The 25002-nt window shown below is 46.0% G+C and overlaps 1 protein-coding gene across 1 annotated transcript in view; it reads left to right on the top strand.

The window, feature by feature from the left end:
- Nucleotides 1-25002, top strand: part of IDO2 (indoleamine 2,3-dioxygenase 2) — a 39741-nt gene that overhangs the window by 10656 nt on the left and 4083 nt on the right. The window contains exons 3-8 of the mRNA XM_088443215.1: nucleotides 2957-3075; nucleotides 3325-3339; nucleotides 6478-6577; nucleotides 9645-9762; nucleotides 10929-10980; nucleotides 23641-23789. Coding sequence (XP_088299341.1) covers nucleotides 2957-3075; nucleotides 3325-3339; nucleotides 6478-6577; nucleotides 9645-9762; nucleotides 10929-10980; nucleotides 23641-23789 — 553 coding nt within the window. The remainder of the gene's footprint in view (nucleotides 1-2956; nucleotides 3076-3324; nucleotides 3340-6477; nucleotides 6578-9644; nucleotides 9763-10928; nucleotides 10981-23640; nucleotides 23790-25002) is intronic.

Below are 25002 nucleotides of genomic sequence, written 5' to 3' on the forward strand. Positions count from 1 at the left end.
CGACAGTACCCTATAACATTTAGACCTACCAGCAAGTTAATAACATTATTTTAGATCTTTTCATTAAAAAAATGTCAGCATTTTGTTTTATATGAATTCCTTTTAGTTTGTTGTCTGCCTCATGCCCCCAAATTCTCGTTGCCTCATTACAGGCCATGCCGGTGGCCATTCTACATATATTGATACACTGTACATGAGGAAATGTTTATGACAAGTTCTGAGACACATTTAGGACATTTTACGGTTATTGGAGCAGTATTTTGTGTTTTCTAATCTTGCTCTGTTTCTTCCTCATTTAAGTCTTTGCAGCATTAACGTCAGCAAATTCTAATGAACAATAGACAGCTGTCTTATCGCTAATTAAAGGATAGATTAACAAACAAATGCATTTTTAACACTCACTCATGAGTCAGTTCAGTGAGTAAGGAAAACATGATCTAATCAGTTTAGTTCCATGATTAAAAGGCTTTTATAGAAAGATTGCACCCTAGGTAGACATAAGTGATATTTCCAAAACTGTCCGAGAAATATTCACCTTACAGTATCTGGCATCTGGGAGAGGAATTTCATCTTTCCTCTGTGGAAAAACTTTCTCAACAAATGTTAGAATGGTCAGTCCTGGCGACCGTCGGCATCCCGACTGTCTAATCCCGGCAAGGGTCTAATGACAGGTGTCCCGACGCCTGTCATTTTACCTACTTCGGGAGCCTGACGCCCGGCATCCCGATCGAAGGTAAGCCGGGTGCTGGGCGCGGACAGCCGTGCGGGGGGGGAGGGTTAGGTTAGTGGCTCCCGGGGCGACTTAGGGTTAGTCACCCCCTGGGAGGGTTAAGTTTAGGCTGCGGGGAAGGGGGGGGTTAGGCACTTGGGGATAGGTTAGGGTTAAGCACCCCTAAGGGAGGGTTAGGGGGGTTAGGTTAGTAAACACTAAAATACTTACCTGTCGGGATTCGAACCGCCGGTCTTCCAGCGTTGCGAATAGAACTTGCGTCCGTCGGTATTTCATACTATAGATGAAGAAGAATATATTATATTTGCAGAGACAGGCAGAAGGACCAAATCTTTGCGGCTGTCTCACCAGGGGGTATATTTACTTAAGTGCGGGTTTTTAAAAGTGGAGATGTTGCCTATAGCAACCAATCAGATTCTAGCTATTATCTTCTAGAAGGTGCTAAATAAATGTTAAGTATAATCTGATTGGTTGCTATGGGCAACACCTTCACTTCTAAAAACCCGCACTTTAGTAAATATACCCCCTGGTATCTAACACATACTTGCCTATTCTTCTGAAATGTCCAGAAGGCTTCCAGATTTCCTTGAGAGTAGACCACTCAGTGACAGATTTGATGCCCCCCACCTCCTCTTTCATTAAATTCTGCCACCCCCAATGAACTTAACTAGTGTCTGTGTATTGGGTGCCTTCCCTGGCTGTGGCTCCTCATTGGATGTGCTACCTACTAGTCAAATGTCAGACAGGCAGTCCTACTGGGAGGTGTTTTTCCCTTTGGGACAGCTAGTCTGGACCACGATTAGCAGAGAGAGCACATCTAATGGGAAGTCACTTCCCTGCCTTTCCATCAGCCTTAGCGGACTTCTAGGGGCTGCAGCCAATCCATAGAATGCACCAATCACAGCGCCTGCCAGATCCATTGCGCATGTACAATACACCTGGCAGGCTCCGCAACAGTCCGCACCTCCGACCGGACTGCAGTGCAGGCAGCCCCCCTCACGCGTTGTGGTAGGAGCTGCCACGGATTCTGACCCCCTACCACAGTGAAGTGGGCAGAACGAGGGATTGATAACGCAAATCGCTGATTATGACGAGGGTGGGACATGGATGACACAAATCCCACTTGGACTTCCCTTCCTGTATAAAAATTAAGCAAGTTTGATTTTAACTTGTAGTTGGAGCAGAACTGCAGTCTTGTAGGTTGAGCCTTATTTAGGGCAACAGGTTGTGCCAGAGTGCAATTTGGGGGACCTGTTCCTCTATTACCCTCACTGACAGTAGTTGTTGCATCTCTCAGCTGAGCAGCTCCCTTCCTCTTACAGCACGACATACACACTGTACAGCGGCTGATAGAGATAATGCTATTAGGGTGTGAAAGGAGGAGACCCCAATGGCTGATTCCTGTAGAGTAAGACAGAGGTGACAGCCAAAAAGTCAGAACCAGATGAAGTTGTCAAGATTTGTCAAATTATTACATGTTAAGTCAATCTAGTATAAATAAGATATTTATGTGTAATACCTTGATTCATAAAATAAGCCATAAGCCATTCGTTCTCTAGCATTCAGGATCCAATGTGGAGAAATGATCCGAAGCTGAAATGATACATAGTGCCCTGGGATTATAGCTGGTGACATAGAGGATTAGCTGTTGAGGATCACCTATGATGAGACCCAGATGTTGCCCTTCCATGGAGTCTGGGTCTTTCCCCTCAGCTCCCTGTTTCCCCTTCTAAGGAAAAGTTGGCACAATACATAAAATGGATAAATGAATGCCTGCAGGCTCCATCTTTGTTAGATAAGGGGCTCGATGGAAAGTCCACACACTCCAGTTTGTCTTTCATGTCACCCCCTTTAGCTTGCTGCGATATAGATGAAATTGGACTGCCCTATTCTGATATATGTTGGCATTCTGAAGTGTAGTCCACTATGGACCATGGCCTTTGTCTTAGATTAGAAATGGTGACTTTTGTGGTGGTGGCCTAGAAGAAACTGAATATAGGAGTTTAAAATCAGATCCTGGTGTTCATAGCCCAAGCCAAGGCTACGTGATCTACTTTAATGTCAGTGTCATTATGAATCTTTATAAAGCGCCACTTTATTCCTCAGTGCTGGACAATTAAGTGAACAGACTGAAAATCATATGTAACAGTATGTAACATACAATGAGGCAGATAGTGAGAGGGCTCTACTCACTAGGGCTACTGACACTGCTGCTATCTTCTGCAGGTGCTGCCTCGCACGCTGGCTGTACCTTATCACCAAATATCACTAGTGCTCGGGCTGCCACTGATTATGGTCCATGCTGACTTTGTGCTGGCGAATTGGAGACGGAAGGACCCAGCAGGGTAATATCATTCTATTAGTATGTGTGTATCTATATATATATATATATATATATATATATATATATATATATATAATTTGTTTTTCTTGGCTACACAATCGGGGCACTTTTTTTTTCTATTGTGAAAATTTACACAATAAGGTTTGGCCGCACTGAAAGCATTTACAGGGCCGGGATACCCAGTGATAAATGTCTGTCTATACTAACTGCTTGTTTCCTTCCTCTCTCTGCTCCTGGGATTCCCGCACAGGCCTCTGACAATAGAGTGAGTGAAATTCCATTACATTTATACATTTCTTTGAAGTTAATGAAGGTATGTTGTGCTGGGTCTCGGAGTTTTGGGCAGCACAATATTGTTGCCATAGATGCAGAGTGGGGTAGTGTTAATGAAGAAATGCTTATAAAGATTTATTATTTCATTCATTTTGGTGATATGAGAGGGGGGTAATACAGTGGTGCTCTGCAGGACCCTGATATTAAAGGTGGTAATATAGTAATGCTCTGCAGGAGAGGGAATAACAGTGATGCTCTGCAGACCACTGACATAAGAGGGTATAATAGAGTTATGTTCTGCAGATTATTGCCATAAAAGGGGGTAATCGTTATGCTCCACAGGTCACTGACATGAGAGGGGTAATAGAGTGATGCTTTGCAGGTCACTGACATATTAGATGGGGTAATAGAGTGATGCTCTGCAAGCCACTGACATGCAAGGGGGTAACAGAATTATACTTTACAGGTCATTGACATGAGAGGGGTAATAGAGTGATGCTCTGCAGGTCACTGACATAAGATGGGGTAATAGAGTGATGCTCTGCAAACCACTGACATGCAAGGGGGTAACAGAATTATACTTTACAGGTCATTGACATGAGAGGGGTAATAGAGTGATGCTCTGCAGGTCACTGACATAGGATGGGGTAATAGAGTGATGCTCTGCAGGCCACTGACATGCAAGGGGGTAACAGAATTATACTTTACAGGTCACTGATGAGAGGGGTAATAGAGTGATGCTCTGCAGGTCACTGACATAAGATGGGGTAATAGAGTGATGCTCTGCAGGCCACTGACATGCAAGGGGGTAACAGAATTATACTTTGCAGGTCATTGACATGAGAGGAGACGATGCTCTGCAGGTCACTGACATGAGGATGGATCATAGAGTGATGCTCTGCAGGTTACTGACATGAGAGGGAATCAGAGCGATGCTCTGCAGATCGCTGACATGAGAGGGGATCCATACAGTGACGCTGTGTAGGTCATTGATAAGAGGGGGGTAATCATTATTTTCTGCAGGTTACTGACATGAGAGAGAATCATAGAGTGATGCTCTGCAGGTTAATGACATGAGAGGAGATCATGGAGTGATGCTCTGCTGGTCATTGACATTAGGGGGCAATAGTTATTTTCTGCAGGTAACTGACACGAGAGGGGATCCATACAGTGATGCTCTGTAGGTCATTGACATGAGAGGGGGTAATCATTATATTCTGCAGGTTACTGACATGAGAGGGGGTAATCATTATATTCTGCAGGTTACTGACATGAGAGGGGGTAATCATTATATTCTGCAGGTTACTGACATTATTATTAAATATTTTGAGGTACATGCAGATATCAGATGAACCATTAGGATTTCTATAAATGAGCAGATTTTCAGTTGATAGGCAGAAGTGCACAACTAGTCAAGCTTTCATATGCAAATTTATGTAAATGTTATTTTCTAACTAGCGATAAGCGGTTCGTTTTGCTGAAAACCGAAACACACTCAAACTTTGGGGTTCCAAATTGAACTGAGAGCCTGATTCAGACCCGGTCGCAAGCGCTGGGCGCTCGCAACTGGGTCGATGGTGGGCCAGTGCGCATGCGCGAGACCCGGATAGCGACGGGCACTCCGTCGCTCCGGATCTCGCAACAAAGGGGGCAAGCTGTCGATGTTGAGTGACAGCTCGCCCCCTTTGGTGGGCGGGCCAGGGGAGTGGCTGCCCAAACGGAGGCGTTCCCATGTGAACGCCTCTGTTTGGGGGCGGCCCCACTGACATCACGAGTGATGTCAGTGGGAGAGATTTCGGCTCTGTTAGAGCCGAAATCTCTCTGGGGCTTGCGGCAACGAGACCCTACCACAAGGGTCTCGTCGCAAGCCCGATGGTCGCGATGGTCTTGACCATCGCGACCATCATCATGGCTGCTCGCTATAGCTGTGGGTGGTCACCCACAGCTATGTGAGCGGCCAGGAGGCCGTTCTAAAAAAAAAACAGACCGGCCCTGATTCAGAGCGAGCGCTCTGTCAGAGCGACCGGCTCTGAATCAAGGCCAGAGTCCCGACTCGTGTCTTCCCGCAAGTTGGACGTTGGATAAAACAATTGGCTCTCATGTGTCTTTGATTGCATGTAGGTCCCTCCCTCATGATTTCAGGTGCCAAAATTGGTCAACATTGGCTGGATATTGGAATAAAAACAGGTCCCAGTTACATGATTTTAGCTGTTTTTTATCCATTTAAAAAAGAAATGAACAAAAACACTTGAGGATGGTTTTGCGCTAACCAAAACATGGCGTCTGTGCTCATCTCTACTTATAACAGGTCGCTAGAGTCTCCTGGAGGTTGTGGAATTACAGGCACCAGTATGCCCTTACAGCTAGGGACTGCTGGGATATGTACTTCCACAAACATGAATTACAATAATAATAATAATAATTACTGCCAGAGGGTTTAGCCCCTATGATGACTTGGGCAAAGTGGAAAATAGACTTACCGCTGGCAAATAACTTCTGCTGCCCTATGTCTGATAACTGGCCAAACACACAGTATAAAGCTGGGTACACACTGGAGCGACAGGCATTCGTTCCGTCACTGGAACAAATGACCGTCAACAGTAATTGAGTGCCCACACTGGACGACTTTAATGAACAACGTAACGATCACTGTTACGTTATTCATTAACAATGCAATGGCCGCTAGCGATATCACTAGATTTAATATGCAGCACATCAAACCTGGCGACCGCCGCTAGCGACCGTGGGAGCGTGCAATCGCCGGTACACACTTAGCAAAGTAGGAGATATGTCGTTGCGAAACTGCATATCGCCCCGACATTGCTCCAGTGTGTACCTAGCTTAACTTCTCTAGTTCTGTGTAATGATGAATATATAATTCTCTATATGTTATATCAGATTTATTGAGGGAGTATTTAAGATCTATAACAGAGTTTTGATCTTATGCAGCGTTTATGATGTATTTGGGGTTGCAGTTCCCTATTCTATAGCCAGGTACAGAGCACCACAGGCATTGTGCATATTAGAAACAGATACATCAGAACAATGCAGTGAAATCTCAGTAACTATGTTGCAGCAGTGAGAGCTGAGATACTCTGCAGACCTCATGACTCTACTGTCCTGTCCATAGGAACCTGTCCACCATCGTCTCTCTCCCAGGGGGTGACAATCTGCAGGGTTTTGTCCTCGTCACATTGCTTGTGGAGGTGGCAGCAATCCCTGCACTGAAAGTGAGTACATGATAGGGAAAAGGGAAAGGCTTATATCCACGTCCCTGATACAATAAGGAGTCAGTATTTCCTTCTTATGCATTCAGCTTGATAAACAGATCTTGGGTAAATCTTCTGATGACGTGTAAAGAGTGTAGGATGCCTGGTTACAGTTTATCTGTGTTTGGTTTGTGTTTCCATCAGCCTTTATTGATATTATTAGCTTTTATCTACTGTTATATACTTCCAAAGGACACAGTGATAAATAACAAACATGACGACTGTGTGTAATAATCACCTTATAGCATAGTGCAGTGAATGAAATCAGACAGCGGTAAATAAAATCAGACTTCACTATAGGTGACTGTTTAATAAATGTTCTAGAAAAAAAACATGCTGTGCTTAGCCAGCAATAATGCATCTGTCTAGAACTGATAAACCCATGTTGGAGACCACTGCTGGATTATTAATTGATTTATGGTAAAGATAGTTTGATTAGATTTATGGTAATGAAGTGAATCACTCCATAAAGGACTCAAGTACAAAAACCGCAACTATCTGGATCATTGTTCTCTATGGCAAACACAGCTTCCGCAATCACCAAAGTTCTGGACTCGCCAAAAGGGGAAAATGCTCTGTTCTGCTCTTTACAGCGCCCAGAGGGCTATTTTACCATAGAAGAATTATCTCTATAGCTGCAGCTGTCCTAGCCGTGTCCACTGTCCAGCATTTCGTGGTCATAGATGACTACACTAGAGATAAATCTCCATGATGGGTATGACGCCTTAGACAGACATGTTGAATTGCTACAGAAGATGTTCAAAATGCTACCAGCCCTCCTTGTCCTGTAGCCTGTGGTTTACATTTAGATGTCACCAAACATGTACAATGTGCTTAATAGAACAGAAAATCGGTGAAACACCTGGCAGTGAGAAATTGTAAACACAAACTGTTCCAGAAAATAAATATATGAACATGTTATAATTACAGAATCTTTGGCTGTTCTTAAATGTTCCTGAAGTCCTGGTTATTAGCCATGCATAAGTACATATTGAGGAAGGAGTTAACCTCCAGGGATTCAGAAGTTAGTTCATCCTTTCCCTCATACAGGGTGGATATGTGGACTATTGAAGGCCTCAAGCTCAGTCCCTTGGTTTACTAGGTATGGGAAATTTGTTGTTATTCACATCTCTGCACTGAAAGTCTGTCTGTTTTGGAAAATTGTATATTCTCCACCACTCCTGTTCCTGTGTGTTGTGTTATGCTGTTCTGAGTTTTCTCACAATAAAGACCCTGTTGATCTTGAATGCAGATCCCTGCCTGGTGACTTGAGCCTAACCCCCCTATAGTTGGTGTAAGAAGTGAAGGCAAGTTGGGTCCTGTCCTTGAAGACTCCTGTAAACCCACATGGAGTCTTTTATACAGCAGTTGGTGGTGCATCTAATAGAGCTCCATGCAGGCACACATGACAGACTGAAGGTCTTCTTACAATGTATAGAGAGGAAAGTATGGCTTACAAAGATGTGGTGAGGAGTTTGAGAGCTGTGGTGGATACTGCATCCCGGTAGCCTTCCGATGTCCACCATGATTCCCAAGATGAGATTCGGGGGTGATGTGGATTCTGTTATGACTACCTTCGAGCTGATGGCCACTGCTCTGGAATGGCCTAGAAACTCTTGAGCGATACAGTTTTCATTCTACTGTCAGGAGACCCCCAGACATTCTACGTAGCACTCGCCATCGAACATGCTGCAAATGAGTGAAAAGTGAAAGTTAATCAACTGCGACCATCTCACTCTCGATCCAGAGACTTATTGTCAGGGGTTTCTGTCAGTGTTATGACCCTGCTGTCAGACCTCAAGCCTTGGCATAGAAACTCATAGAATTTGCAGCCAAGTGACTCTGCTCAGCTCCCAATGCAGCCAACCAGGTAGTAGAAGCCATAATCTTGGAGCAGGTCACCTGTCTTCTTCCTCAGGTCTTGGCTTGTTAAATTCATCTTCATAGAACTAACAATTTGGTGAGAATTTCCTGGAAAGTTTAGAGAGCAGACAACGTGCACTAGCCGGAGGAACAGCATAGGGTCAGATATTACAGAACTGTTCCCGACTACACCAGCAAAAACACTTTCCCCAAAGGGGCTGTAAACATTTCAAACCCTCTCACTGTTCTCAAACGCAAAGCCGCAACCACAGAGATATGTTTACAGAAAGTTCAGAAGGAAGCATTGCGCCAGGCATGGGGCATCGTATGTGTCAATAGTGAGGTGTTTGAGTCCACTGGCGGATTTCCACTGTCCACGGGCATTGAAAGTGGGCGTCTCTGGGCTTGCTCTGACTGGCACACATGAGTACACAAGGGGAAGGCTAGAACTAGCATTTGCATATTACCACAGCTGAGACTCTGCAAAAATTTGCAACAGGAAATGCATTAGCGTCTATCTCTGAATCAGGCTCAAAATCAGCAGACTACCAGAAGAGCTGTTTCTGCAGGTGGTTGAAGGTTTTGCACCTAAACACTTTCCTGCATAGTTCTTGGTTACCTCTTACTGTTGGGTGTGTTATACCAAGTTTACTGTACCATATACATTTATTTTTCTATTACATGGAACTTAATAGACTTGACAATGATTTAAGAAAGCCAAGGTTTCTGTAACTATAACCACATGCTTATATGTGTTTTATGTTACTGGTACTAGTACCAAGTGGTCACTGATTTTCTGTTAGTTCACTTAATATACTTATTTAAATAATAAAGGTTCGCTGTGATTAATCAAAGTATGAGGTTCACCATAGAGATGAGTGTAATCCTGACAATGGTTCTGAGGAATTTCAGGTTTCCCAAATGGAATTTGGCCATAAGTGTTCCGTGCAGAATTCCCCCTGTCATTTTACTCCTGTCCAGTAAACCCCAGTCTTATCCCAACCACACCACAAAGTGAATTGGCCATCTTTTTTCCAGCTCTATTGTTAGACCAGAAACTGTCGCCAAAATGTTGCAAAATTGCCTGTCCCGCCTTAAAGTTCAATTTGTGCAAAATGATGCTGTAACGTCACTTATCTTTAGTTTGTTGATAACTTGGTTGCAGGCTATCATCCAGGCGGTGAGAGCCGTACAGCAGGATGATAAACAGTCACTGCTCTCAGCTCTGCAAGACATGGAACGGTCCATAAACGGGATGAGTGATGCTCTGCAGCTCATGTATGGTTAGTGATTGGTTTACATATGTTGGGCCTGATTCAGAGTTGTCTGCTAATTTCGTAGATGTGGATGTGTGAAAACATGCTAATGCGACAGCAGCCGGGCCTTGTACTGAGACGCCCACCTAAGTTATCGCAGCTGTCCGTGGCTGCATACACATACACAGAATCACACGCAGTTATGCGAACATCGATTCCTTCAGTAAGTCTATGGTTACGAGATCGCAGACGCAGGCCCCAAAATGGTTGAGACATGCCTGTGTTTTTAGCTAACACTGGGCCTGATTCAGAGCCGGACGCTCTGACCAGAGCGCTCGCTCTGAATCAGGGACCTCCTCCATGAAAATGGAGCGGCCTCCTGGCCACTCGTATAGCTGTGTGTGACAACCCACAGCATATGCGAGCGGCCAAAAAGATGGTCGCGATGGTCTTGACCATCGCGACCATCGGACTTGCGACGGAGACCCTGCGGTAGGGTCTCCCTGCCACAAGCCCTGGAGTGATTTTGGTTCTATCAGAGCCAAAATCACACCCACTGACATCACTAGTGATGTCAGTGGGGCCGGCTTCAGACGATAGGCATTCCCATAGGAACGCCTCCGTCTGGCAGGCACGCCCCCGGCATGCCCACCAAAGGGGGCGTGCTGTCAATCAACATCGACAGCACGCCCCCTTTGGTGCGAGACCCGGAGCGATGGAAAGCCCATCGCTCCCCGGGTCTCGCGCATGCGCACCACGGAGCTCCCTCCGTCGTCCGCATGCGCAGTGGGGAACATCGACCCGCTTGCGAGCGTACTGCTGCTCGCGAGCGGGTCTGAATGACCCCCACTGCCCGTTGCCACCCTCAAACACTCCCTGCCTGTCAATCACACTGCGATGAAAGACTGGCAGCGAGCGACTACGGTAATGTAATGTGCTGCTTGCACGGTGCGACTCAAACGCAAGCGCAGTGGCAAAATTTGCTCCATTTGCTTAAACATCAGAATAGCGTAGAAATCTGAATGAGGCCCGTTATTCCTTACTCTGCTCATAGTATACCCACAATCATACTAACACCCACATTCTCAATGATAAATACTTTTCTTCTCTGTTCACCAATGTCACTTGTAACTTATACATATATACAATATTTCCTATGATTATTCCTAAACTTGCAAATTCTTCTACTTTAGGCTACGTGGATTCTGATGTGTATTATAATACAATCCGCACATTCCTCTCCGGGTAAGTCTGACCTTATGTATTGTAATAAACCGTGTCCGATCTGTGTAGGAGTGAGTTTGAGTTGATAATCTATTTCAATTAAGTTCAGTACTATATAAGTTATTGGTATCAGACATGACAAGATGTGATAACATTGACAACAGTATTAAACCCAAGTGTAACATTGGGCCTGATTTAGAGATGAACACAATGATCTGTCGCTGCTGATATTCCCTATGAAGTGGACTTGCGAAATATGTTAATGACTCCACCGCCGTCTTGTACACAGAGACACCCACCTCTGACGGCTCACATCTGCCGCTTGCGTACAAAATCTAAACCATAGGAAACATCAGTCGCACATAGGGCCTGATTCAGACCCGCTCACGAGCGGGTTGATGGTCAGGCAGTACAGACGCGCGATCCCCGGAGTGAGAAATCAAGACGGGGCGGCTGTCGATGTTGATCGACAGCTCGCCCCGTTTTGTAGGCGGGTTGGGGGGGTGGCTGCACAAACTGAGGCGTTCCCGACGGAACGCCTGCCATTTGTGGGCAGCCCTACTGACATTACATGTGATGTCAGTAGTGAACTTCCTGCTCTTTTAGAGCAGGAAGTTCACTGGGGCTTGCAGTGGACGAGACCCTACCACACGGGTCTCGTCGCAAGCGCGATGGGCGCGATAATCGCGACCATCGCCAGGCTGCCCGCACAAGCTGTGGGTGGTCACTCACAGCTATACGAGTGGCCTGGAGGCGGATTTTTTTTTTAAAAAATCCGCCCTGATTCAGAGTGAGCCTCTGAATCAGGACCATAGAACCTCTGAGCAACCGTATGCTATCTCAGAATGAGCAGCCGTCCTAAGAGGCCGGGGCCTCTCCTGCTGCGAACTAACTCGCAGAGGTTTACTAGCGCATTCCCTGCAAACTGTCCCCACGTGCCTGCGGTTTACTAACCACTCCCCCAAATGCCGACTACCTGTCACTCACTCTGCGAATAAACAGACGGAAGCGCGGTGGCAAAAAATTGCTCGACTGCGTCTGACATCCACATTGCGTACTTCTCCGAATCACGCCCATTGTTTTTGCCATCTAAGACTGGGGCTACATAATTATAATGCTGCAAAAACACTTTGTGGCGCCTCATGATTAATATCCAGTGGAGGTCTTTATTTTGGTGTTTTGTTTCGTAATCCTCTCAGCTCAAATATTAAACTTCATTTTTAAATGCATGCGATGGCGATAAGCTGCAGACCAGTACTATAAATGGAATTTCTCCATGTCCTGGTAAAATGAGGGATATTTCAGATTACAGTTACTCATGGACAAACTATTCCAAGGGACCGTTAAAGATGATGGGGTAATGTCGTGCGGGTTCCATGAAGACATTTTTTAGAAAGAGAGTAACTTAATTAGACTGAGTGCAGTGCATTCCTATGTGTGTCCTTACTGATATGTGAGAGACCCATGCACCATGTGCTCATTATAGGAATGGAACAGGGACAAAATAATTGCTATTTTCCCGTATTTCAAATAACAATCAATCAAGGCAATCCAGGGGGACTGGTAATAGATATGCACACTGGTATTAGGCACAATTCTAGGTAAGTCCTACAAGTTTTATATACTGTAGTGCAAATTTGGTTCATTTTTGGGGCGTGGGTCCCCCTGGATTACCTTGGTTGATCTGTTTCAGGGCACTGCATTATAACACATTTTTCTTTTATAACACATTTGAACCCTTCACTGTTTGTTTATTATACATGTACCTCACTTTTTTATTTTCATTCTTTATATGCAGCTGTGGCTGCTCTTAACTATCTCTTTTACACTGCACTTTTCTTACTATGGCGGTGCCCTGGGGCAGCTTAGCTGGGCCAGTTTGGGGGTGTCCTGCGCTCTGGATTTGAATCCTAGTATGTTAGGGACCTACCCAAAAGAGGTTACCTGGATGTGGTGGGTAGGCCCATAACCTTGGCCAAGATTATGCTAAAAACCTCTATTGATTGCAAAATGTTATTGCATTTATATATTATTAATAATTTGGAGTTGTGCACCTGAGATTTTTCTAGACCTACCTGCCCCTCATTGGAAGCGGGTTCCCACAGTGCAGAGCCGTCTCTCAGCTGCTTGCAGAGCTGTCAGCAGTGTCCATTAAGGGCTGGCTGGCCGGTCGCAGATGGGTGGGAGGGAAGGGCTGGCCGCGGGCGGGTGGGAGGTAAGGGCTGACTGGCTGGCTGGCCGTGGGTGGGTGGGAGGGAAGGAAGGGGGCTGGCTGGCCGGCTGGCCGTGGGCAGTTAAAAGGGAAGGGCTGGCTGGGTGTCCGGAGAGCTGCGGGCGGGAGGGTAGGGCTGGCTGAGTCTGGTGGGGCGGGTGGGCAGGCCAGGCAGGTGGCGTGACATCACAGGTCATGCATGTCGTGTTTAGGCAGGTCACGGCCCGGGCACGCCTGAGCCTCCCAGAGGAGCTCGGCGGTAGGGATGGACATTGGAAGCCCACCATCAAATTCTTGCTAGGCTTCAGCCATCAAAACTTTCGATGCAATGGTAACTACTCATCACATCAAAAGAATTTGATGCACAAAAATATTAATATTACTTGCGCATGTGCAAAATACCATTCGCGCATGCGCAATACACCTGCTGCGCGACTTGCCGGGGACAGGACTAATAGCTGTTGAATTTACCTCAGAGCAAGGCAAAAGTGGGCAGAGTTGGACAGACTGGTGTGTCTGTCAATCACTGGGACTTGAGGCGGAGCAGGACAGGTCGCACGGTCCGAAGTCAGATGGACTGGTGTCTGTCACTCACTACGGGGCCTATTCATCATTGCTAAAACATCGATGGAGATAATTAGTTTTAGAACTCGCATGGAGTTCTACCTAATTATCGGAGGAATTCATCATTCCTCCTCTCCATAAGTGTCTATTCTGAAAAGCTGTCATTTTTGCAATGACAGCTTTTCGAAAATAGATACTTTTCCCTACCTGCATAGTGCATACCCTGCCTGCATCCTGGATCCTGCCCGGCTGTAGCTGCGGGAGCGGGGAGTCCACTGTTCTGTCGTCGGCGGTCGGTGGGGGTGGCTCCGCCCTACCCCCCTCCGCACTCCCACCTTCATAGGCTGCATCAAGGGGACAGGACAGCCAGGCAGAGGGGACTGTAGAGCAATAGAAGTAGACTAAAAAACGGTAATGAAGGAAAAATGTCCTTAATACCATTAATTTAGTGCTGTTGAACAGGCCCCTGGGATTGGCACGGAGCAGAACAGGTTGGACAAGAGTGTACAATAGCACAGTAGCAACACAGTAACACACAATACTCACTGGCGCCTCCGCCAGAGTGACAGACAGATTTACTGCAGTGCTGCTGACTGAGGGCCTGATTCAGAGCCGGATGCTCTGACAGAGCGCTCGCTCTGAATCAGGGCCGGCCTTCTGTTATTTTAGAGCGGCTTCCTGGCCGCTCGCATAGCTGTGGGTAACCACCCACAGCTATAGCGAGCGGCCAGAAAGATGGTCGCGATGGTCAAGACCAACGCGACCATCGGGCTTGCGACTAGACCCTTGTGGTAGGGTCTCGTTGCCGCAAGCCCTAGAGTGCTTTCGGCTCTAAAAGAGCAGAAAGCACTCCCACTGACATCACTTGTCAGTGGGGCCGGCCCCAGACGGTAGGCGTTCCCATGGGAACGCCTCCGTCTGGGCAGCCACGCCGCCCAGGCCCTTGCTGTTGATGTTGAGTGACAGCACGCACCCTTTGGTACGAGACCCGGAGTGATGGCTTGCCCGTCGCTATCCGGGTCTCGCGCATGCGCACGACGGAGCCGGCTCCATCGTGCGCATGCGCACTGGGCCACCATCGACCCGCTTGCGAGCGCATAGCGCTCGCGAGCGGGTCTGAATCAGGCCCTGAGTGTGACTACACTGTGAAGCCACAGACGGACTCACGCAGGACACATCGGATAGTGACAGACAGCCACAACTGTCACTACTACTGTATAAATGAATCACAACACAAGTAGTTGTAGCAGCAAAGTTAGTCATTATATTAAGGCTGCTGCTGCAGGAGTAAGGGCTGCTCTCTGATAGTGACAGTGAGAAAGAATCAGAGCTACTGATGTGCTCTGTTGCCCAGCAGCAGCCTAGAGAGGGGAGGGACCTGAGCAGTCACGTCTGAGGCACAGAGAGCCTCCAATGGACCCAAGATGCCCCTGATGCAGAGAGTAGCAGCCAGTAAGTAGGCAGGGGAGGCACAGCTCTCAGGATTGAAAAAACAGTAAACCATCGGAACACCATCAAATAATTACCATTCGTTGGTGGTAAACATCGAAACACCATCATCAAATGGTAAACCGCTACCATCGAAAAAGAAAAACATTGATGGTCTGTAAACATCGATATCCATCCCTACTCAGCGGCAGCGCTGCCCGGTACGTAGTTCTTTAATGTGACCGTCAGTTGATAACCTCTGCTTTAGAAGCTTTGATGCATCTCCCTAGTTACTGTATAGAGCTACATCTATAGCACTGCAGTAGTCGTGTGCGGTGCAATGCAGAATACCATATGCCTGGCAGATCATGGATATGCTGAAGTACGCGGTGGATTTGGCTCTGTGATCCTCCCTAAAGTTTCTAAAGAAATTTATTTTTTTTGCCTTGTAATCTTAGATGCCCTCTGATATTAATAGGACCTCAGTATAATGCACCACTGGCAATATCACTCCAGTCTGGCCATAAATAATGCAAAGTGTTAGACACTGTTTTCAGATACATTATTTTGGGTTTCATTTATGTTCTCTGTAAGGTTAAAATGTTCATTCAATGTTAATTATAAGTTGTATAACTTACAGCGGTTGTGGTTATACTTATACAATACGCTTTATAGTTCCCAGAAAGGAGGCGTGCCGAGTATAATTGGAAAATGCTGTCTTGTTTAGATAAATCCTTACACTGATACAATTAATTACATTGTATTACATTTGTATTTGGTTTGTCCTGGTCCCCCAAATAGTAGAACTGCTGGCAGCCTCTAGCTCCCTTTGCTTGTTGTAGTTTGGCGAAGATCAGCAATCTCAAGTCCGGCGCACTGAAGTTCTCCAGGCTGTTGCCTGTGTGCCAGTATTTGCTGTCATGTATTGACCTAAATGCATGAACAGTCACTGAGAATCTGATCAGCTACATTACCTGAAGAGTATTGTAGGAACGGAGAGCTGAGAGGGGTCCTGCAGGAAACTTGCCCTTCTTCTCACCTACATATTCGGAGAGGCGATAGTACTACTAGATTAGACAGGAGAATGGGAAGTTGCATTATTAGGACTAGAAAATTACACAACATGTTTTATACAACCACGTTTTCCATAGCACAGTTACTCATCAATGATTGGTTTGGAGGAACTATGGGGGTCATTCAGACCCACTCGCGAGCGGCTGTCCGCTCGCAAGTGGGTCGATGGTCCCCACTGCGCATGCGCACGACGGAGGGAGCTCCGTTGTGCGCATGCGCGAGACCCGACGAGCGAAGGACTTTCCTTCGCTCGGAGTTTCTCATCAAAGGGGACGTGCTGTCGATGGTGACTGACAGCACGCCCCCTTTGGTGGGCGTGTCGGGGGCGTGCCTGCCAGACGAAGGCGTTCCCAAGGGAACGCCTACCGTCTGAAGCCGGCCCCACTGACATCACTAGTGATGTCAGTGGGAGTGATTTTGGCTCTGATAGAGCCAAAATCACTCCTGGCCTTGCGGTTGAAAAACCCAACCGCAGGCTTTTACTCGCAGTTCCGATGGTCGCGATGGTCAAGACCATCGCGACCATCATTCTGCACGCTCGTATATGCTGTGGGTGGTGACCCACAGCTATACGAGCGTCCAGGAGGACGCTCCATATTAATGGAGGTGGGCCCTGATTCAGAGCGAGCGCTCTGGTCAGAGCGTCCGGCTCTGAAACAGGGCCTATATACATTAATGAGCGTTGTACAAAAACTTTTTTATTTTACACTTTAAGAAAAAAAAAGGCTAGGCTTTAAAGGGCTAGTACACCAAAAGTACAAGTTGTCAGATAAAGAAAGAGCCACAAGTAACATCTACATATCTAAACGCTTCAGGAGCTTCTCAGAAGAGAATATATTTGCTAGATGTTGTCCCCAGCGCTACCTGGGGTTTTCCCTCCCTCTTTCTCCTCCTTTTTCTTCTCTCCAGAGTGTTTTTTCTTCTCTGTATGTGACCTATGCATTCCTTCCCTTCCCACCTTTTCCTCCCTGTGTTGTCATCATGAGGTGGTATGTGATAATTAAGTGTGTGGAGACTTTAGATGTGTGTTATGCTGGAACTCTGGAAGTGACATCACTGACACAGGTGGGAGGGGTCAGAAGTCAGACCATCTGTCTCTAAATTGTAACGTGATGACATCATTTTTATCACTCTTCAGCTTTAAATATACTGTAAATATTGCTTTGTGATTCCGGCGGAAGAATTTTCTTATTGGCTATTTAATTAAGTTTACATCTTCTCTGCATATTGTGATCTGAAAAACCTTTTTTATTGATCTTCGCTATCAAATTTCCAAACCCACACTTACTGTACCAAATGTAAGACAATTTTAAAATTAGACTGAGTACAAATGTGTATACTGATTATGACCATGCATAGCTTAACTGTAACAACTCCAGGCAGCCCCAGACAGCCAATTGGCTCCTTCTCAGCACGAACCGGGTCTAAAAACGCAGGTTGCGCCAATCGGACATAAGCCAGGTCAATGACCCAGGTTGCAAGCCCCGGGAATAACCCTGGTCGATTGCAGGGTCGCGGACCCGGGTCTGTCAACCTGGATCTGATCCTTTCAGATGTACAGTAAGCACGACTCAGTTTGACTTGTCGCATATTCCCAGGTCTTTGGTTATGTCTGAAAGGTATAATGGTGCATACACATGGTACGATCAGTCAGCGATAATGATATTGCTGACTGATTGTCCTGCTCCTTCCCGGAGTGCTGAATGATCGATATCAATCATAAAAGCACACCACCAACTCACCGACGGCCAACGACCCGCGATCATTCGATATCGACCAGGTTGGCCTGCATGAACTGGCGATGGGCGATATCGTTATCATCCATACGTGCCTGCGCATTGCAGTTCGTTGGTGGGTTGGAAGGGACTAAAAAATGCACGATATGAACGATAACGATATGATCGATATAGTTTATATTGAGCATTTTAATCGTCCCATGTGTACGCACCATTAGGGTCACGTTTATCAATTATCTGGTTCCAGACCCAATAATTACAATTTCTTATAGCCACTATTGGTGATAATATGAAATTAAACACCAGCGGGATTTATTAACATACACCTGCAGGGACAGTGGCTCTGAAAGGTCCATCACTGCGTGTGTAATGCGATCACTTCACTTCTCCTTCGGGAGCCGGATACTGTTATGCGCATGGAGAGTGCCGGGAACTATTTGTAGAAATTAGCCCACAGGCTACAATGGCGTCAGCTACCAGGGCCAGTCTTCAGAATGTTTTGCATTCTGGAGCTTTGTAAATTTGGCAAATTTAGCAAAAAGGTTTCTATGGGGACTGCTTTTGCGATATCTGCCGCATTCGGCTGATACTTAGGGCTCTATTTACTACAATCTGCATATTGAAGATTGTAGTGTGATATTATCGACTGAATTCGCATTGCGAATTCAGGCAATATCACAAGGATTTACTACAAATCCCTTGCAGGGACAGAGCTTGCGAGAAAGCTCTGTCCCTGCGAATCCCCTCCGCACACTAGTCATGGTATTTTCTCAAAAAATACTGTGACAAAGTGCCCGCGCATGCGCCGACCGGCCGCTGCTGCTACCTCCCCTGGCGCTAAGCCCCGCCCCATCATTAAGCCCCACCCCCCGCGATCGCGGACCCCCCCACGATCCCCCCTCCCTTAATAGCACTTGCCTGCAGTCACCGGTGCTCCGGTGATGTCTGCCATGCCTCCGGTCAGCTGATATCCCATACTGCACTGGGACCTGATGACCGGGCCGCAGTGCACCATGGGAGACCATCACCGGAGCCCTGACCACCGGTCCCTGGAGTCAGGTAAGTCAATTTTTTTTTTACCTTTTTTTTCATTTTTATCAGAGATCAGCTTGCGGTCTGTTTAGACCACACAGCTGATCACTGGGACCGGCTCCGGGCTCTGCTCTGCCTTTTACAGCAGAGTAGGTGCCCGGTAACCGGGGAAGACCCTGGATAACGCCACCTCCAGGTGGAGTTATTATCACAGGGCTTTCCCCGTTTTTTTTTACAATTTATTTTTAGTAACTTTGGTCGGATAACATTTCACACTAAAATGGGAAATGCGATCTGATTACTAAAAATAAGTGATACTTAGGAGTTGGAGTAGAATTTTACAAATTCTACTCTATTTGCCCTGTAATAACTATAGGTGATACTAACATAATGTGAAAAGGGTGTGAAAACACCCTTTTTCACTTTATTTTAGTAAAAATAATGTTAATAAATAGAGCCCTTAATATTAGTATGTTCCAAATATCCCATAAATATTAATGAATAAATAGGCCTCTTAAAGAGAGTATTAGGAGGTAATGGTGTAAGAGGTTCCATATGGCCCCAGACCTAGATACTAAAGGAATGTTAAAGTGATTGAACATAGATATATTAAATATGTTGTGGGTCATTTCTGGTTTGAATGTACATCTTGCACATTTGTAATTACACTTTCTAAAAACAATTACACTGGACATGTTAAAATGAACTTCTTGTACTGAAGATGCCCAATCCCCATGGCTTTCAGTTGTGTAAACAATGACAAGACACCTACGTTATTTCATACGGGGCTGACAGAGCATTCTGGGAGTTTTTGTCAAACTTCAGCAGCAGCAGGAGGGTTTTGGTTGTCACTGCACCAGTCTAGCACAAAGTATCCTCATTCCGTTCTAGTTTTTCTTCTATGCCAGAAGCATCTTCATTCCCTTTCCCATGTCGGGCCACTTTGTCCTTACTACTTGGCCACAACTTTGTGTTTCAAGTTAATTTTAGCTCCCTTCTCCCTCTCTCAAGCCCCCCGGAAAATAAGATTATTTTTGGAAGCATCCTAAAAATTCCCTTGGGGACCTATAATAATGTGACCCTTTAGCAGCCAAAACTCATCATGTTATATCTAAGACCAGGATGTAAGTCTGTTACTTTTCTGCAAACTTTGGGGCCCTCTCCAGTTCTAATGATTTTCAAAGTAGTACAACTTTGTTCCCCAGTTTTCTGATTTTCCCAGCATAGTCCTAATTGTTCCCTAGATGATGATAAACTTTGGATGCATTTAGAAGAAATAGGTGTTGGCAGTTCTGCCAGACAGCGATTAATCCTGTGCTTCAGTTGGGGTTGTATTCGGATGGGAGCTCACACATGCAGGCAGGTTATTTGGCTTGTGACTAAACTGACCTGTGTTAGTGAATGTATACTGTATACTCCAGTGGACTGATCTGCCTGTATTACAGGAGAATAGGTTTCTATATAAGGAAAATATTAATAACTATTTACTGTTTTGCTCCATTTCTGCAGCTCACTGTGTAATATTCTGTCGCAGATAATAGGAATACTCTACTGCTGAAAATTTTATTGAGCGGATTGTGCCTGCTACAGTGTTTAACCTTATCTATGTATTATTCATATAGTGCTAGTATATTCCCTTACAAATTGCAGTTGTTGTAGTTACTAGGCAATAGGAATAAAGGAAGGTTACATTCACTCTCCAGTCTTTACTTTTTCATGATGGGACAAGGAAACGTTTTTTTAAAAAAAAACAGCCATAGCAAAGCTGAATAACTTCTGCACGTGCTGCACATGAATTCAGCCGATGCAGTCAGGAAGCCGACGGTCGAAATGCCGACCGCTGGCTTCCCGACTGTCAAATCCCGGCAAGGAATTAATGACAGGCGTCGAAATCCCGACGCCTGTCATTAGACCTACGCTGGGAGCCTGACGCCCGGCATACCGAACGTAGGTAAGCCGGGCGCGTACAGCCGCGGGGGGTGGGGGGGTTCTGGGAGGGTTAGGTTTTAGGGGGGTAAGGTTAGTAAATACTTGCCTTTGCAGCTGTCGCGATCTTCACTGCTGCTGGTCTTCCGGCGTCGGGATTTGATAGGTCCGGCGGTATTTCATACCGATCCAGGAAGGTAGAAGTATTTTATCACATTCTTTGAGAATCAGTAGAGATATTTAATAGTCTACCTGCAACAAGTTTTGGGACTGACCAGACCACAGTACCATACAGTATATTCCTGTAGCAGACAAAAAGTACTGTACTGTGCTCTCTCTATGAAACCATCTTGGTTGTTGCATATATGCAAGTGACATATTAGGGTGGCGCAATCATGACAGCCTGTTATCTCCAATCATTGTTTACCCATTAACCCTACAGGGAATACTCTATTATGAACTGTGGAACAAAAAAGCCACCTGAGCTGCAGCATAATCAGTAAGGCCTATGTACATGTACCAAATGGGAAACTCCTGCAAAGGAAGTGATTCTGCCAGGCTACAGTGAGAGCAAATAAAGGACACCTACTTCTGCACAAAGACACCAACTAGATAGATTGGCAGCAGCATTGTGACTCTGGAAGACTGTGTGCAGGGGCGCCGAGTGGGGTGGGGAGTGCGAGTGGGTAATATTTGACCAGGCCCATTGGAGGGGCCAAGCGGAGGTCCGGGTGAGTGACCGCTTTCACTGCTCTGCCTACTACTGCTGGCTGCACCTGTATAGCAGCCCTGCTGTAGCAGCACATCAGGCAGTGTTAGAGACTGCTGCAGGTGTAACCTCTCACTGCCCGATGTGGAGCTGCGGCTGTCCTGCTATACAGGTGCAGCCAGCAGTAGTGGGCAGAGAGGACAAGTTTGTGGCGCCGCTCATAGTAATGTCTGAAGTTTTATTTGGAGGGGGCATGGTCACACCGGCTTTGGTTATGCACCCTCTCAGTACCCTGGCCCGTTAGAGCACTCGTCAGTGATACACAAAGACAAATAAGCCAAAGCTTGCAGAGAATGAGAAGATCAATGTTAGAACCAAGCATATTGATGACTGACATCTCTGTATTTACTTACTAGCTGGTTATAATTGATGCTTTCACAAAGCCACTAGCAAGATCCAAGCTTGAATAACGCAGAACCTAGATTGGACCATGCATGGGTGTATCTATAATGGATGGGATATCTAGATGGGAATTCCATGCATGGGCATATCAATAATGGATGGGATATCTAGGTGGCACTCACATGCATGGGCGTATCTCTATAACAGATGGGGTATCTAGATGGGACTCACATGCATGAGCGTATATCTATAACGGATGGGGTATCTAGATGGGACTCACATGCATGAGCATATCTATAATGGATGGGGTATCTAGATGGGACTCGCATGCATGGGCGTATCTATAACGGATGGGGTATCTAGATGGGACTCACATGCATGGGCATATCTATAATGGATGGGGTACCTAGATGGGACTCACATGCATGGGCATATCTATAATGGATGGGGTATCTAGATGGGACTCGCATGCATGGGCGTATCTATAACGGATGGGGTATCTAGATGGGACTCACATGCATGGGCATATCTATAATGGATGGGGTACCTAGATGGGACTCACATGCATGGGCATATCTATAATGGATGGGGTATCTAGATGGGACTCGCATGCATGGGCATATATATAATGGATGGGATATGCACATGGGATTTAAATGCATGGGAATATCTATAATGGGTGCAGGAAGTGCAGTGCCCACCCTGCTTACATCCCGCCTCTTATCGGGTATATACCAGGGTTGATTACCGCGGTATGTATTTAGAAATGTGATTTAAATTGCTAAGGACAGCTCTCCTGATAAGAGCTATCTATTGCAAAAGTCCTAAGCTAGATGTACTTCTGGGTGTAAAACCCAGAAGTCCCTCTGGCATCCTTCTGCGCGTGCACCGTGCGGGGAGCTGGGAGGGATCCGATTGGATCCCTCTCAGAGGGCGTCCCAATAAGAAGCCCATAGACTTCTATTCGGTAATGCCATCTGAAGATGCAGTTACCCACTGGAACGAAGCACCTGAATTCAGCGCATTCTGGTGTTTAGAATGTAAGCTCTCACGAGCAGGGCCCTCTTCCCTCATGTGCTTCTCTTTACACTTTCTTCTACTCCTTACTCCCCATTAGTGCACCTAACACATCTCTGCCAACTCCCGGCAGCTTATTGTGAGTGCTTTAATGGCTATTGCAGCAATGTATATAAGTCGTGTCCTTGTCCTGCACTGTAATGTACTGTAAGTTACTTGTTTCTTGTCCACTTATTAGTTCTATGTACTATGTAAGGCGCTGCGGAACACTTGTGGCGCCGTATAAAAAAAGGTTATTAATAATAATAATAATATGGAAAATGCAGTAAAACCTCAGAATACGGGGGTTTTGCTGCATTTTTCATCTTAGTACATCCCGCCTATGGTAATTAGATGTTGACATCTACTATACTGTATAAGCTTTATTAAGTTGTTAAGAAAATAGAATAAATTATAGACAGCAGAGATGCGTTCTGCTGCTGCAGCGTAAATAGCTTGCACGATGAAAACCTCTTCCACACGGCCAGACAGTGTCCTGGATTACCCGCTGCTAACAGTTCTCATGTTCTCTCATCTTCTAGATGGAAGAATAATCCAAACATGCCAGGAGGTCTGATCTATGAGGGTGTGTCAGAGGAGCCCCTCTTCTTCTCGGGGGGCAGTGCGGCACAGAGCTCTGTGTATCATGCTTATGATGAGCTGCTGGGAATTCAGCACCAGCCAGAGAGCGGTAAGAGTGGGTGTCAGGTTGTTTGGATTAGGTAAACAAGCAGCAAGTGGCTTTCAGGGAAGTGTTTTTCTAAGTTGTGATCAAAGGCTCAGACTTGCTTAACCTATTGTCATACTTGCCTACTTCTGAAAAAGCATTTCAGGGAGATTGTGAAAGCAGCACCTATGAGCGCAGCAGTAAAGTGGGCGTGTACTGCTACATCTGAGGGGCGTGTCATATATTTTACTTGCATCCAGATGTACATTAGCCAAAAGGTGTTAGTAAGATCTACCTGTTTATGAAAATACACTGATACTGCAGAAAATGCCTGTAGCCATAGGGATCATTGTGCCTTTTAAGTTTTAACCAATGCAGAGAAGAGATACTAATGATGCCATTTAAATTTATATATCTCTGTCGTATCTGTTTATATAACAGCTTCATAATGGGGGTAAGGTGTAGTCAGGGTGATTACTAGACTCTTCAGGGAGGCAGAGAGATTGCTACTATTTCAGGGAGTGTTGGCAAGTATGACTTTTGCCAGGTACTCCCAACTAATAACCCCCCCCCCCTGCTCTTCCACATAGTAGAACCATGGGCACAAAAGCCTAAGCCCTAGTTACCAGCAGACACTGCATCCCGCCCCCCTCCCAGCCAACAATCCAGCACTGAGCCATTTGCTTTTGGCTGTGTGCCTGGGTGGGGCGGGGCCTGCAGACATAACTGTGGAGAGTATCTTCTGAACCATGGGGGGCCAAAGTTTGGCACCCGTGTCTATTGGTAGGACGAAGGGCAGCTCACAATTAAAAACAAGCATTCAACTAGTATATCTGACTTGAAGCACCCACACACATCACAATGCGGTCACACAATTTGATTGATTTAGATTGAGTTGTACCTAAATATTTCCAGGGCCGTAGCTAGGGTAGTGCGGCCGGTGCCATCGCACAGGGCACCACAAGTCAGGGGGAGCTGTTTGGGCCTGTAAAATTTCTGTTTATTATCATTCTTGCTTGTAGCTTCCTCTTATTTCATCCCCAGCATCTCCTGGCCTCTCCTATCTCTTCCATGGCCCTTTTTTGGGTGCATTATGTCCCTTTGAAAAATGAGGGGGGCGCCAATGCTCTTTCTGGCACAGGGCACCAAAAAGTCTAGTTACGGCTCTGAATATTTCTATGTGTTTCTGACATGCAATAGTAGCCAAAATTGTACAATCAATTGTGTGGAAAACAGA

This window comes from Taudactylus pleione, unplaced genomic scaffold, assembly GCF_031769625.1.
Source record: "Taudactylus pleione unplaced genomic scaffold, aTauple2 ptg000329l, whole genome shotgun sequence".
NCBI classification, from domain to species: Eukaryota; Metazoa; Chordata; class Amphibia; order Anura; family Myobatrachidae; genus Taudactylus; species Taudactylus pleione.